Genomic DNA, 16,272 nt, shown 5'->3' on the forward strand with positions numbered 1-16,272 from the left:
TGTAAAGGCAAGCATTGCCCTCAAAGCATTGAAACTTCAGAAGGGGCTCAGAATAAAGGGAACTTGGAAAAAGAGCGTTATCTGTTCATTAATGTGTGTTAACTGGAGTCTTTTCTCAAGTAAGCAGGACTGACAAGGAAACAGTGTTGGAAAAAGTACTGGATTTTTGTGTTTGACAGTGTTTTTGATGTATGTGTGTTTAAGATTTGTTATCTCTGTTTGTACTAGGGGTGCTTTTTTGCCTTTATCTGACAGTTCAGCAGGAAAGAGCAGCGGAAGACGCCCAGCAAAGAGCTACAGTTTCTTGTAGTAGGTTGACAAACAAACATAAGGTTAGGGTCTAGCTCTACCAGAAGCCATTAACATGGAACATGGAAAAACAGCCAGAAGACTCGACTTTTTTTTTTTTTTTTTTTTTTTTTTTCAATTTAAAATAAAATACATTTCTGTGTAAAAGTCTTGCTACCCCTCATTGCTTTATATTTTGTTTCCAAGGAGCCAGATTTTCTTGTAAAGTTTAAAGCGGTCTTGAGCAATACTTCTCCAGGATTTCTGAAAGTCGTTCAAAGATTTTCTTTGACATATTCAGCCTTTCTGCAGTCTTTGTACCTGACTGTTTTCAGAGGAATATTTTTAGTTAAGCCACTTAATGCTGACCTATGAGTCATTCCTTCATAAACACACCGAACTAAAGGGATGAACCACTGTTGTGTCTACGCATAACAGACGACTTGGCAAAGAATTTTAAATTGTGTCTTTAGGCACTTTTTTTCTAGCAGCTTGTTGGAAAAAATTTTATAATTTTTTTTCTCCATTTCTTTAGTTGAATCCACAAAAAATATAAAAACAGATAACACAGTTTGACATAAAATAGTATTTTTGCACCAAAAAGGTGATTCGCAGAGAACTATTGGCCGAGAACTTGGAAACTGGACAAGTGGAGGACAAAAGAGGACATGGAAGGTCTAAAAATATTATCTACAGCAGATTAACAGTATTTGAAAGTCATGTCCTTAAGACATAAGGCAAAATCCAGCAAAGACATGGGACCTGAGAGATTCATCTGGCCCTCCAGCTGGTTCATCTGCTGTTCACTGAAGCCTCATCAGATATGGAATCAATAGAAGGATGGCTGTCAAGAAGTTACTCTTAACTAAGAGAAACGCGGAGAAAAAGCTGAGGTATGTAGGAGAGAGGTACAACAGCGAGTGCCTACAGCCTGTAAAAGACAATCGAGGCTCTGTCGTGGTTTTGGGCTGCATTTCAGCCGGTGGTTCTGGTGACTGATGAGCTATGTTGGAGATCTAGGAATGCAAAAAGCTACGATCAGAGTTTGAGCCACAATTCAGTACCATCTAGAAAGCATCTCATTGGCAACAGCTTTATTTTTCACTATGAAAATTATCCCAAACACCCTGTCAATGCAGTGAAAGCTTATATGAAGAAGTGGCCTCCCCAGAGTTTCAACCTCATCATTATCAAAGCATTTTGACAGAGAACAGAACAAACGACAGCCAACATCCAAAGAAGAGCTTTGAATGTCCTTCAAGAAGCCTGGAGAACTATTCCTGAAAACTACTTAAAGTTTGCCTTTTATTATGTATTTAAGTTTGTGTTTGCACGTTTCGATAAATCGTCGCGCCTATTAACCGTTTTCCTAGTAACATGTAAAGAAATGAGGAGTCTCAAGACTTTTGCACAGTACAAGCTTATTTACATATGCATCTTTTGGCTGGAATATGTGTCACGTGTCAACAAACCAAGAGTCCGAAGAAAATGTGTTCCTGGTTTTAAACTTGAGATATTTTCTCAAATAAACTCAGGAGACAAAGCCAGGACAGTAAAGCTGGGACATTGACTGAAGCGGTCACTCAGATGCAGCACACAGCAGGAAACGGTCCACTTCGATGCATTCTTAACACTGAAAATACTCCCTTTGGTGTGGGTGAGGGAACTCTTAGGTAGAGGTAGTAGGCAGGACGGATGATGCCCGCTAGCTTGCTTTAAATTCACCACACATTTTCCTGCTCTGTTCTCACAATCGGACATCACACTGACTTCGTACTTGGCAGCTGGCAGATTAAACCTACGTAAAAGTTTGATTTGAGACATTTGAGTTCTCATATTCAGCTGTTTTCAGGAAGGTTTAGAGCTGCAGTGCATGCGTTAAAAACGGTTTTGTTGTGACATTTTGTCCCCTGCGCTTACAGCAAGGTTTGTGTGGCTGCTATTGACGAAGGCAATCTGCGGTAATCAGTCAGCATTTGTCTCTGTCCACCATGAGGATGAGCAATGCTGCAGCTGCTATGGACTGATGAGCCAAGTGGACCTGAAAAGGGAGCCGGTGGAGGTTTCATTCTGTTGCTATGACTGATGTCAGCTTTGTGTAGTCGCATGCTAATGAACCCAACCTTATTATGTTTTTTTTTTTTTTGTTTTTTTTTTTTGCTTTTTGCTCTATCCTTGAGCCTCGACTCCTGTGCCTCCCGTTTCTGTCTCAGTAAGGAGATTTTTTTTAAATTGGGCTTCTTTTTTTTTTTTTTTTTTTTTTTTTTTTTTTTTTTTAGGGGGTGGAAGCTGAGCTGTCGTAATGAGTCATCTGGTGTTATGCACAATTCAAATGTTTCTGGAAGCAGGTTTCATCTTTAACAATTCCCTATCTTCATGACTCACCACCTTCCTCAGCAATTGTTCACATGGTTTATGGTCTCCGTTTCTTACTGATGCAGATTTAATTTGTTTTTCTGACTCCACTGTCTTGCCGTTTCCATTTCCAAGTGAGTTATCCGCACTTTCCTTCTGCTTCTTCCTGTACACTCAGCAAAATCAGATTCCACAGACATGACTGGCACTTCCTTGTAAGGGTGAATTTTGTGACACACAGATTTTCAACTGGATGCCTAGTGCATGGCCCAAATCCATGATGAAGAGCAGGGCATAATACCACTCTTCACCTGAAGCTCCCAGTCATATATTTGATGGCAAATGTCACAGTTGTGCTGTGTTTTCTCAGTTTAAATATCAAATTAGTTTGCAGCCTCAGTAAGGGTGTGAAGCTGTGTGGTTTCACCCACTCGAGCAAATATTGTGCTGAGTAAAGTTGTAATATTTAACACAGTAAGCTGTAGGTAATGTTTTCAGTAAAACAGATCCCCATGGACATATTGCTATAGCCAAGCATCTCAAGCCAAGCATCTCAAGCCTGCCCTTGGAGTGAATCCTCAGTGAAAATAAGAAAACAGTGGCCCCGCAGGGATCAGCACTTTACTCACACCAGTCCTGAGTCACACAAAAGCAAGGCTGTATTCAAGGAAGCCATCAGATGACCTTGTTTGTGTCACTGGCACAGTCTCCACAGTATCACCCTTTAAAGTGTTGTGAAGACTGAAGATAAATTCATGCTTCATTCTCTCCGGGACTCCGAGCGTAGCAGTGCGTACACCCAGCTTCCTCTCTCTCTCACACACACACACACGCGCGCGCACACGAACAGAAACCCAAAACAAAGAGCTCACTACTCCGTGTCTCCCCAGTGGCCATTAGTCATGTCTAACTGGCAGAGTGTTACTTTATCTGGCCGAGACTGGAGACTTCACATGTCGAGATCTGTGTATAGAACAAGAACGACATTGAATAAGCGACATTCGAAGCCTTTTTGATGTTGCAAATTATATGCATTGCACTACATTATTGCTAAACTTTCCCCAAAAACCTCACACTTTTAGACATTTTATCAAAGCTTGTCAAAATAAGAGTTAGTAGCCATGCTGGTGATGCAGCTCCTGGTTTATTACCTCTGTTCTGTCTCCTGTACACTCAGCAAAATCAGATGGATAAATTATTGTTATATTTTAAACAGACTTTAGCGGTGCCCAGAGATGATGATGATGATGATGATGAAGAACTTTTGTATTTTCTCTTTTCACCATTATGAGGTTGATTTTGACCAAAATGTTTCACCAACTGAGTGACGTTCATATTCTTACAAAGCCAAGTTCTTGGTGATTTAGACGAACGAAATAAACTGTCCGATGTGCAACGCTGGGGTCAGAACTGCCTTAATTCTCTGTGATACAGATTCAACAATGTACTTCCTCTGAGACTTTTGTCTATATTGAAATGATAGCCTCACACTGTTGCTCCTGATTTACTGGCTGCACGTCCATGATGTGAACCTCCCATTCCAACACATCCCAAAGGTGCTCTACAGGATTGAGATCAGGTGACTGTGAAGGCCATTTTACAGACAAACCAGTTTGAGACGATTGCTGCTTGGGATATGGTGTCTTATCTTCCTGGAAGCAGCCATCAGAGGGGGGAGACATTGTCTTTTCATGGTCAGAAACAATACTCAAGTAGATCGTGGTGTTTAAATGATGCTCAATTGTTACTAAAGTGTTAAACGGCTCGAAATGTGCCCAAAAAAATATCTCCCAGCAGCCTAAACTGTTGAGACAAGATAGGATGATCCCATGTTTTCATCTTGTTTACACCAAATTCTGAATTTTTGCATCAGAAATCAAGAATCTTCAGACCAGGCTTTTTCCAGTCTTATATAGTCAAGCTTTATTTTGGATTGTAACATCTGTTTCTGTGGCACGGAGTGTGGTCTTCTGCTGCCAGAGCCCCTAAGCTTCAAAGTTGGTCATGTTGTGAATTCAGAGATGCTTTTCTGCCTACCTGGGTTGTAACAAGTGGTTACTGCCGCCTTGGTGTGAACTCAATTCAGTTTAACCATTCTCCTCTGACATCAACAAGTCATTTTCACTCAGAGAACCACCGCTTACTAAACGTTTTCTATCTTTCAGACTGTTCTCTGTAAACCCTAGAGATTGTTATGTAGGAAAATCAGAGTAGATCAACAGTTTCTGAAATACTCAGACAGCCCATCTTGCATCAGCAACCATGCCACATTCAAATCACCTTTCCGATGCTCAGTTTGAACATCAGCAGGTCATCTTGACCATTCCTGCATGTCTAAATGCCCTAGGTTGCTGCCATGTGAGTGGTTGCCCTAACAACTTATCTGAGTGTGTAACGAATACCACTGCTGCAAAGCGCACTACCGTTGTGATCATTTTATTGATGTTAATTAAATGTGAAATGTAAAGAAACATAAAATAATAATAACTCTCACATCAACGTTAAATTAATTGAAAATGTTGTAATTATCAATTGTTAATCAGTCACGGATCATAAATGAATCAAGGAATATCTACACAGGCGTTCAGTGCACCTTTTTTGGAAACATCACTCCGGTGTTACCTAAAGCAAGTCTGTGTTTTTAAAATTCTCAGAGCTTATTCTAATTTAGCTATTTGAGTGTCCAGAGCCTTCAAAGATTCGATCATAGTCTCAAAATGGCAAAAAATAAATATTTCTTATGAATTTCATCAGCGTGTTATTGCTCAAAGACATAAAAAGTGTGCTGCATATTTTATTCAGCAGTGAATTATTCTCTCTATAGAACAGCACAGTCTGGCTTTAATTATAACTAAGCAAGACAAAAAAAATACACCAGCGACTGAAGTCTGAGAAACATACGCCTCGCAGGTTCCAAACTGGCACTTTAAATGGTATCTGCAAGGTGACTCCAGGATGCTTGCCTTCTGTGAAAGATTCACAAAGAAGGGGAAAAGCCTCATATCTGAGGTGAACAAAAGGTGAAAATTAGTCTGAGGAGGGAAAACAGCCAGTGGAAGACATGTGCGTTTTTTTTTCTCTTCAAAATCTTTTCTGGAAGCGCAGCATCTTGGAGTCGCCTCTCCACTGTTGACGTTAAAACTGCTGTTTTGGTGTAACCTTTCATAAAAACGCCAATTAAGGACCTGTGAGGTGTCTTTTTCTCTAATGCACTTGTCCTTTTGCTCAGAATTGCACTGTGGCCTCCTACTTCTTTCTATTCTGGTTAGGGCCAGTTTGTGCTCATCTATGGACTGAGTGGTACACACCATCATATAAAATCGTAATTTTGTCTTTTATTTGTGACAATTTCCTCAATAAAGAAGTATCCTTTCTTTTAGAGCAAAAATACTCTGACAAATTTGAGAAGAAAGCTCCTTTTTTCAGGTCAATTTGAAACTATAATCGAACCCATAAAGGCTAATGATCCAGACACTCAGGTAGCCAAATGTATTCCTTGTGTAATCAGCAGAACAGTTTTCAGCTGTGCATACACACTCGTGAAACGATGAATCGGCCTTTTAACATCCGAAAGCTGCAGTAGGTACTTAAATTTGTTTCAGTGGAACACGGGGCTTTACACCTACGAATATACTCCAATAAAAATAATGAATGACTCATAATTAATGGCGCCATCAATCACTGATTGTAATTTGGAAAATTTATCATCAGTTAAAATAGAAAAGGGGGGAAGTGTGCTTCAAAAATAAAGACATTTCTAAGCGACCCCAAACATTTTGAGCAGCAGTGTTTTGGCAAGTGTAAATGATCATATTCATCAAGTTGATAAGTTGATGCATTCTGCTCCAGAAACTTGAAAGATAAGCAAATAGTAAGCAAACATGGCCAGTATGAAAGGCATGAAATGAAATTTGCTAAGGTTGCTGTTCGGCAGAACCCTTGACAGGAAAAATGGATGATGTATCAACTGTGATTGATTACCTCTCTTAGGTTTCAAGCCTGTGCAGCTTTATTTTTTCTACTATACTGACACAAACTGATACTAATGGCTGCAACCAAAAAAGAGCCTACAAGTCAAGATACACTTTAATAATAGTCAGCGGCCGGTGATGTGAACCATGCAGAGTTTGCAATTCAAGTATTAAAACATGCAAAATAATGTGCAGAAAAAAAAACAAAGCAAACTTTTACATCATTTCTGATTTTTTATTTATTTTTTTGGGGGGGGGGGCTTTATTGGACAACTGGAAAGAATAATGAAGGCTAAAATTTGGGCCCAAGGCGAGGAGTTCCGGAGAAAAGACGCTAACCAGAGCCAAGGAAGTCTCGCCAGCTTTCGCTGGAGCAATCTAATTATAGAGACTGGCACGCTAGCTTTAATGATGCAATGGCTGCTCACTTTAAAAAAAGTTCTCCCGTGTGTTCGTCCCTGCTCTCGTCTGTTTCAGACATGGTTTTTTTTGGGATTTTTTGCTGTGCGGGACAGAAACAGCAGCTGCTCATAAGTATTCACAGTCCTGCTCGTGGATTAGCAGAGACAAAATGTGAGCGTAGATTGGACTGCACACTGCGCTGCCTCCTCCAGAACACAGCGGGCCCTTCTCATTCTCTCTGAGTGCTAACCACAGCTGTTCAACACCACTTGACTTTTCCTAACAACAATGTTCTCAGATGGCTGTGGCCACTTTTGTTCCTTCTCGCTGGAACAGTTGCTCTTCTGGTTTTCTTTAATGTCTTTGTCTCTTGGTGGTGTGTTGGATGAGAGCTCGTTGCCTTGCTGACCAAAACGGTGATGAGACTCTGTTCAGGTTGATGTTTGTTGATATCACCGTGGTTGTTATAGTGATTGCCTTGGATTTGTGGCCCCACTCATCAGTTTGAACTCTTGAGTGTTTTTTGCACGCTGAGCCTAGTCCAGTAAGCCCCATATTTCTGCATTGTGTCATCAGTCGTATGTGCATTCAGATGAAGAGGGAGAAAAGATGGCACTCTTTTTTTTTTTTTTTTTTCCTCTCTCTCTCTTTCACTTTCTCTCCTCTACGTGAACACGTGCACCGTGTATCGGTTGCGTTGTGACTGCCATTCAGGACAGCTGCACCGGCTCGGTCCCCACACACCCATGCGTACGCGCACTACGAGGCCATAAGTCACCATTTCTGCACCACCTCCCAACTACTCACATTCATGTAACCGTGTCATCGCTGCTCTTGCCCCTCCACCCCGTTGTGCTTGAGCAGACTCTACTATTCCCTCTGTTTCCATACATTCCCTCTGCCTGCCTCTCTCCCTCCCCTCCCTCTGATCCTCTGTCACTACAGCTGTGTGTCAGCTGTTGGCCTGTCCCAGTCTACTCAGAGATGAAGCTGAAATGTAAAGGGTCTGCAGGGAAGACAGCCTGGCCCCTCTGTTTCACCCAGCTGTCACTCCCACTTCAGACTTCCACTTATCATTAAGGCTTCTTTCTTCCTTCTTGCTTCCCCATCGGAAGTTTTTTTTTTTTTTTTTAAATTTCTGTAAGAGTCACATGCTTGATTGGTTTCTTTGGGCTTCTAGTTTTTCCTGCCTTTAGTGTTCCTCTGTCTACGTCTTGGTGTTTATTGTTGGTCATTCTTTGTGTTGCTTTGAGGGTTCGTTTTTTCTGGTCTTCAACATGGATCCAAATTTCACGAGGATCGCTCCTACTCCTACAGTGTTGGTCGGGATTTAATCAAACACGCACACACTGATCACCTGATGGGGCTTCACAGAAACGTTGCAGAAGGTCAATATCGGATTTGTTATTTTATGTGCACTTTTCCATTTTCACAGCATAACCTTCATGCACACCACCCACAATTTCACCAAATTCTCACTTTTCATTTACTGAACAATATTCAGTTCAAACCACTTAGTGAAGCCTTTAACATCAGATTCTCTGTGTTGATCCATTTGGCACCTTCAGATCACTTTACCACGGGTGGTGCGTAGCATTTATATCCTGCTCAGTGTCGTTATCTTATTGGTCATTAAGAGTGAGGGAGTGGCCCTATTGGTCGACTCCCACGTTAGGAAGGTTTAAGCCTTTGTATCACCATTAGACATCAGATCAGACATGATCATGCTTTATTTTTACCATGTTTACTAATGAGCATGTAGTCATAATGCTCATGAAGTCAAACACTTTTGTTTGGTGGTGAACAAGATGAACAAGACTCCAGAATGACCGTATATGTATGTATATACTAGGGGTGCAACGATACTCGTATCGATATTGAACCATTCGATACAGTGTTTTCTGTTCGGTACGCATATGTATCGAACAATACAAAATTTGTAATTTATTTTTATCAACTTTCCTTCTGACGATGCTGTCTGTGTTGAGCGCTCAGTGAATCTGCATTCGACTACTCCGCCTAGGCTGCACTGTCGAGCGCAGATCCACTGAGCGTTCAACACAGACAGCATCGTCAGAAGGAAGAGCGCAGGGCAAGCTAGCGAGACAGAAGTTAAGCTCTCCTTGCAACATGGCAAATTGAACCTCCCCCACCCTCATTCAGATCTGGCATTTGGAATTATTTTGGTTTTCATGTGACGTATGACCCTGAAGGTAAGCGCGTCATGGACTAAAGTAAAACAGTATGTTGGATGTGCCACGCAATGCTCAATTACATGGGTGGGAACTAGTGTGTTAGCTCGTTAACGTGTTGGCCGTCTAGCCCCACGCAGGGGTAGCTCGTTAACGGAGATTTGCCGTGTTACGAATATGACTGCACATTTACACCGACATCATCCTAGTGCAAAGACAAGTGGAAGCAGACAAAAACAACAAGCATGCATGCTACAAACTTTACCCGAGTCATTTAGACAGCCGTTAGCACATGATTCTCCTTATGGGGACCTGATATGTTTAATATTGTGGCGAGCTCAGACAAGGAGGAGACGGAGGTATCGTTTGGTCTTGCTTCCCGTGAGCTAGCCAGGGAGCACAGCCGTTTATTGACATCTGCAGAAGAACACTGCCACTAGCTAACTGCTCAGCGGGGCAACCGCACAGCAACAACAACACACAGAGCGCCCTCTGACCCCGGAAGGACACACCGTTGCAGCGAGAAGGCGTCACCCGTCACTATGGCAACATAAACAAAACATAACTGTACAAACAGACCCCCGAACAGCCCTGACCCGCTACATAGCCCCCACCTAAGGGGTCAGTCGTCCCCGACGACCCCATTGCCCCACACAAAGTCCTGCAAATGTCCAGTTGCCTTCTTTTGGCGCACCGGCCGCTCACGACCGGCGGGGGAAAAGTCACTCGGGTCAGAACATGGGGTGCCACCATCATCCCACTTCTGACACCAATGTGGCGAGCTCAGACAAGGAGGAGACGGAGGTGTCGTTTGGTCTTGCTTCCCGTGAGCTAGCCAGGGAGCACAGCCGTTTATTGACATCTGCAGAAGAACACTGCCGCTAGCTAACTGCTCAGCGCGGCAACCGCACAGCAACAACAACACACAGAGCGCCCTCTGACCCCGGAAGGACACACCGTCGCAGCGAGAAGGCGTCACCCGTCACTATGGCAACATAAACAAAACATAACTGTACAAACAGAACCCCGAACAGCCCTGACCCGCTACAATATGCTGCTGAGAATATAGCCCAGAAGAAGCGTATAGTATAGCTTTTATTTTGGAAAGAGCCATTTCTCTGTAATAAACTCTCTTTTCCAAAGATGAGTGATTCCTCAATCAGATACAGGTTTTACCGCGCCAGATCCGCGGCCCCGAACCGTAGTAAGGAAACCTCTGGCAGTTACTTGAAGGTTCCATAACTGACTCGTAGCAGGCAACAGCTTACTATACAGGTCAACTCCGCTAGCAAAAAGATCGAAGGAGGCGTAGGAAACTGCTTCACCGAACTTTATTTCTTCTCTAAGGCACGAACACCGCGTACAGTGGGCTGAAACAGTTTACTCACAGCGAGCATCGCCGACACAACTCTGGCTGTCGAGGGAGTTATTATATTCCTTTTATTTATTTTATTTTCGTCTCTTCTGTAGCTAACCGTTACTTTTTCCCCTTCTCCGCTCTCTCTCTTCACACACACACACCAGGCAGTCCCGCTACACACATCCCGAATACATTTCCCATCAGGGTTCATCCTTAAAGGGCCATGCCTGTAACACGGGGCTTGCAAAATCGCTAGCCCGACGTCCCGGGGCTAGCGATTTTTCCAGTCGGGCTGCCAAAATCTATCTCTGCCCTGCCCGTCGGGCTATCATAGGAAGGAAAAATATATGTCAATGCTTTTGCATTCTTTCGGAAATGTAGCTGGGTAATTATGTCATTGGCATCGGTGAGCCACTGTCAATATGTGACATATTGAAATCGCGTTTGAATTTGCGCTTGTTTTTTGCTTTCACTTTGCAAATGTCCAGGTGCCTTCTTTTGGCGCACCGGCCGCTCACGACCGGCGGGGGAAAAGTCACTCGGGTCAGAACATGGGGTGCCACCATCATCCCACTTCTGACACCAATGTGGCGAGCTCAGACAAGGAGGAGACGGAGGTGTCGTTTGGTCTTGCTTCCCGTGAGCTAGCCAGGGAGCACAGCCGTTTATTGACATCTACAGAAGAACACTGCCGCTAGCTAACTGCTCAGCGCGGCAACCCCACAGCAGCAACAACAACAACAACACACAGGGCGCCCTCTGACCCCGGAAGGACACACCGTCGCAGCGAGAGGGCGTCACCCGTCACTATGGCAACATAAACAAAACATAACTGTACAAACAGAACCCCGAACAGCCCTGACCCGCTACAATATGCTGCTGAGAATATAGCCCAGAAGAAGCGTATAGTATAGCTTTTATTTTGGAAAGAGCCATTTCTCTGTAATAAACTCTCTTTTCCAAAGATGAGTGATTCCTCAATCAGATACAGGGCTTGCAAAATCGCTAGCCCGATTTTGCAACCCCAGTCGGGCTACCAAACTCTATCTCTGCCCTGCCCGTCGGGCTATTGTAGGAAGGAAAAATATATGTCAATGCTTTTGCATTCTTTCGGAAATGTAGCTGGGTAATTATGTCATTGGCATCGGTGAGCCACTGTCAATATGTGACATATTGAAATCGCGTTTGAATTTGCGCTTGTTTTTTTGCTTTCACTTTGCAATCGCACGAACTGTGTATAGAGAGCGACAGCACTGATTGGTGAGTGATGATAATTTGCGCACCAATTCCTCTGACATCGTCTTATCAATCGTTAGCTTACTATGCAAACATGACAAGTGAAATCTCCCGCAGCTTAAACATATGAGAGGTTGATCGCGCAGAGAATCGCTGACCGTTATATGTGTGTGTGTGTGTGTGTGTGTGTGTGTGTGTGTGTGTGTGTGTGTGTGTGTGTGTGTGTGTGTGTGTGTGTGTGTGTGTGTGTAAAAACAGCAGGATATATATTTTAGTTCTGCTGAGCCAAATAAGACAGGTCAGGGTGAAGAAGTGACAGCCAAAGAAAAGCTTACCACAAAACGGAAAAGTTATGACAAATCAGACTATAAGGCAAAAAGAAAGTGCAGCTTTATGGTTTCATGGACAAAAGAATTTCTGTGGCTGCAATATGACGAGCTAAATAACCAGGGCTGCACATAAGTGGTCCGCAGGTGCGCATTCGCTGTCAAAAAAAAAAAAAAAACTCGCACAAGATATGAAGTTGCAACGCGTGTTTGCATACATAAGATTTTCTGGAGGAGGACAGACATTTGTTTAAAACTCTTAAAGATGTCGAAGAAGCTCCTTTAAGCAATTACTTTGGTGTTCCTCCACCTCCAAAGAAATGTCAGAAGGAGTCCGAACCACAAAAGAAGCGCGTATTCTCGGAAAAGTGGTTGCAGGAGGTGAGCTGGCTTCAAACAAATGATGAACGCACAGAGATGTGGTGCGGAATGTGCCGTGAAAATCCCACTTTAGCGGACAAAAACAGTGCTTTTTATATGGACGCAAACGCGCGTTGCAACTTCTTATCTGGTGCGTGTCTTTTATTTTGACAGCGAATGCGCACTTGCGGACCACTTATGTGCACCCGTGTAAATAACATAATGTTCTGCCGGGTGTGTTGTTGGTTTTCTCTCGATTTCTGGGTCGACAAGCGCCTTTGTTACTGGGACCAGTCATTTTAAGAAAGGCCCCCATTAGAACCCATGAGAAATGCAAGAAATGCATTATTGCTCAGTCTGCAATATCTTTCCCAGAACAAACACCAATTGCAAATAAGATACTAAAAATAAACCTGAAAAATCTGTTTAGAACAGCGTACTAGGTTGCAAAGAGTGAACTACCACTGGCAAAATTTAGTAGTCTTTGCAAACTTCAAAAAGCAAATGGCCTAGATCTTGGTCCCACTTGCCTCTTACCTGTGACTTCAGCGGAAATTTCAAATTCAGGATCTGACACAGACTGATTCATGTCCTACACAGTTCTTACAAGTTCATAGAAATTTCTGTTCAATTAGAACCAAGTATTTGAGTTGATGATTGTAATTTTTATACAATGTTGTAATTTGTTTTTCAACAATTTTTTGATTAATGTTTTGTTTCCTTTACAATATTATACTTTAATGTATAATATTGTAAAGGAAACAAAACATCAATCAAAAAATTGCTCTCTTTTTTATTCGGGCTACTTATATTTATTTTGGGCTACCAAAAACTGAAGAGTCCCTGCCCGAAGGGCTACCAGGGATTTTGAAATTTTGAGAGCCCTGAGATATATTTATTTTTTAAATTACTTTTTGTTTCAGCAACATTAAATTTAAAAACTGTACTTTTGAGTTAAAATATATATTTATAATTTTAATAAATGACAAATTAAAAAGGCATGAACAATTTTTTTTTGTATCGAAAAAATATCGAACCGTGACACCAAAGTATCGAACCGAACCGTGAATTTTGTGTATTGTTGCACCCCTAGTATATACATATATAACTGTTGCCTTAAGGCACATTATTTTGTAAGGCAGAGCCTACAATGTTACATTAAAAAGACTCCAACAATCACACTATCCCCTTTGAGCCAGCAAAAGTGGGAAGGAAAAACTGCCTTTTAACAGGTTGTTCTTTTCCTCCTTGGTGGTCAGCAGCCCTGCTCTTGTTAGTATTTGTTTCACTGAGATGTGTTCCCACCTGTATATTGGCCCTCTGTGCATATACAGTGTTACTGTCTTTCATCTGTCTGCTTACCTCTCACTCCTCGTGCTTCCTGTGCTCCTTTTGTGGTTTCCTGTTTTGTTTAACGTCTGGAATTCTGGGACTCTACAATCAGCCATTTACAAAAAAAAGCTCATGTTCTGTTTGTTTTGCCGTCTCCTGTGTCTTGTATTTCCGTCCAAAATCTACACTTGCACGATATGCTCTGGTACCAGTTTATTAGTCACTAGCTAAAACTGTATAAATATAGCCCAACTGTTAACACAGGAGACCTGCAGTAAATCCTGCCTTGATGACGGGTATAATGTACTGCTTTTGCTGAAACTAGGGAGGTATTTATTGAACTTTATTGCCGTTTTGGAAGCTCCATACATGACAGTGCAGTTCAGCACCACGGACTAAAGACTCCAGAATGACCATAAAGTAAAATCCACACCTCTGTAAAACAGTTTAGACAAAAAATAAACATGCTAACTTTCACAAGGGAACGATTCATTACAGCTTTGGAGTTTTTTTTGCTTTTTAAATTTTGAGGTGTACCTAATAAACTGGCCACTGAGTGCAGCTGTTTTAATGTTTAATGATCTTTAGAGCCTTTCTCTCTCTCGGTAGAATAAAACAACGTCTGTAATAAGCAAGTAATTTACTCAGTACTAACCTATCACAGGCTGCGTTTGTGTCCTCATTAACTCCAAACACTGACATCTGTCCTGTTCCCTTTCTTGTTGGCTCTCATTTCTTCAGCCTTAAAGTTTCATCTGTTTGTTATTTATTACAAACAAGCGTCTGTAACTGGCTGCTCCAAATGTGCTCCATCTCGTAAAGTAGGTTTGAAACCAGTAATTTGGAGATATGAATGGCATTTCAAATACAGAAGGAATGAAATTCTCTTGGAGTAGATGGTTGACGGCTAATTATACCATCCTTGGATACCAGGCTGTTTCGTTTGTAGCCTTCATACAGGCAGCTTAGTATTATTGTATCGTGGCATTCTGGTGCCAGAGAGAAAAACAAATTAGCCTGTGAAAGTGGCCTTTGTTATACGGCTTTGTGCTTGCTCCTCTGGGGCTTTTGGCTCATTTCTGCATTTGGCATTGAAATTGTTGAGAAACAAATGATTGTGAGACACGCGACGTGCTTTGGAATAAGAGGATTTGACCGAGGGTTGAGTTATCGGTGGCGATGGCAGGTCTGTGAGCTTTACAGTCTGGGGGTAGGGCTGTATGTGTGCATGTGAATGTATATATATGTATATGAAGTGAAATGATTTGTGGTCTGATGGTGCTGCCTGGTGTTTTTAATGGGCTTTTTAAAAAAAGTTTTTATAGGAGATGTGGTTCTAAATGCCTTTTTCTCTGCGACAGGTATGCCTTTGGTCGTCAGTCTGACTCCCGACAGGTAACCAGGTGTGTTGCTGCTCTCATGGCTTTGACAACCCTGCAAGTGTTCCCTGTCGCTGTGGTCACCATCCTGGCAGTGCTGGCGTCGTCTGCAGAGGAGCATGAGTGGCACTTTGATCCAGGTGGGATGTCATCTATACATGTGTAGAGCAGAAAACATCGTGTCCTCAGTTTGAATTTGTTTTTGTTTGTGTCCTACTTTGTCCCCCAAACTCAGACATGATTGCATTTTCAAACCTGTTACCCTCTTCCTCTCCTTGGGCACAGCAAACGCCTTCCCCGCTGCTCTGAAATTCTCCTCACATTCTCAGATCAGTCAGCCTCATTCTCCATCCACTATCAACAGGCTATCCTGTGTCCTCTCCCTGTATGCCAGCCAGTTGTTTGAAACAGGAGAATAAGATAGCTAGGCAACCCCCCCCCCACCCCCACCGCAACCGGCAGCTTGTCAAGACCGCTAATGCACAAGCAGATCGTGAAAGTGTCAATCAAAATGTCGGAGAAGGGAATGCATGAGGAGTTAGTGAATGTGTGCCAGCCAGGTGTAACCAGAGGAGAGTGTCTGCAGGGCGGCCAAACTTTGGACCGGAGCAGCTGGTCTGTGAATAGGAGAAAATCTGTAACTGTCATTACTGTCTTAATTATACATTTAGTATTTGTTTAATTCATTAATTATTCTTGAAATGATCTCCCGGCTGCCAGCATGTGACATTTAAGCAATATTTAAGCTGATATAAAACAAAAAAACCCAGCAAACATTTGAGTAGATTTATGAGTTTTTGCATGAAGTTGCCTAAAGTGTACCCAAAGTACAACTGAAACAAGTAGTCGGAATTATTAAACATGATATTTGCATGGGCGTATCTTGATTAGCATTGCTCTGGATAGCAAAACATACTCTAGCTGTGCTGTTCTGTCCTGGACAGTCTTTTGGTGCCAGAAGATTTAAATCTGTGGTGGACCTGATTGGATGCAGGTAAACAGTCCACATAGTTTTTAGTTTTTTTTTGTTAAGTATTTGTGTTCATAAGAAATCACCGGTGCAAGGGAAAG

General features: G+C 42.3%; 1 protein-coding gene and 1 long non-coding RNA gene across 5 annotated transcripts in view; both read left to right on the forward strand.

The window, feature by feature from the left end:
• The window catches only part of ddr1 (discoidin domain receptor tyrosine kinase 1), a 51,742-nt gene that overhangs the window by 6,899 nt on the left and 28,571 nt on the right, over positions 1 to 16,272 (forward strand). For all 4 annotated transcript variants that reach the window (XM_085423312.1, XM_085423313.1, XM_085423315.1 and 1 more), the window contains exon 2: positions 15,184 to 15,341. In XM_085423312.1, coding sequence (XP_085279438.1) covers positions 15,242 to 15,341 — 100 coding nt within the window. In that variant the 5' untranslated portion in view covers positions 15,184 to 15,241. The remainder of the gene's footprint in view (positions 1 to 15,183; positions 15,342 to 16,272) is intronic.
• On the forward strand, positions 11,671 to 12,134 carry LOC146659325 (uncharacterized). The gene is made up of 2 exons (XR_014913662.1): positions 11,671 to 12,028; positions 12,063 to 12,134. It is a non-coding gene; the product is annotated as an uncharacterized LOC146659325 (long non-coding RNA).

Source organism: Rhamphochromis longiceps, linkage group LG11 (assembly GCF_057381845.1).
Source record: "Rhamphochromis longiceps isolate RC_006_pf linkage group LG11, R_longiceps_female_GT1.1, whole genome shotgun sequence".
Classification (NCBI taxonomy): domain Eukaryota; kingdom Metazoa; phylum Chordata; class Actinopteri; order Cichliformes; family Cichlidae; genus Rhamphochromis; species Rhamphochromis longiceps.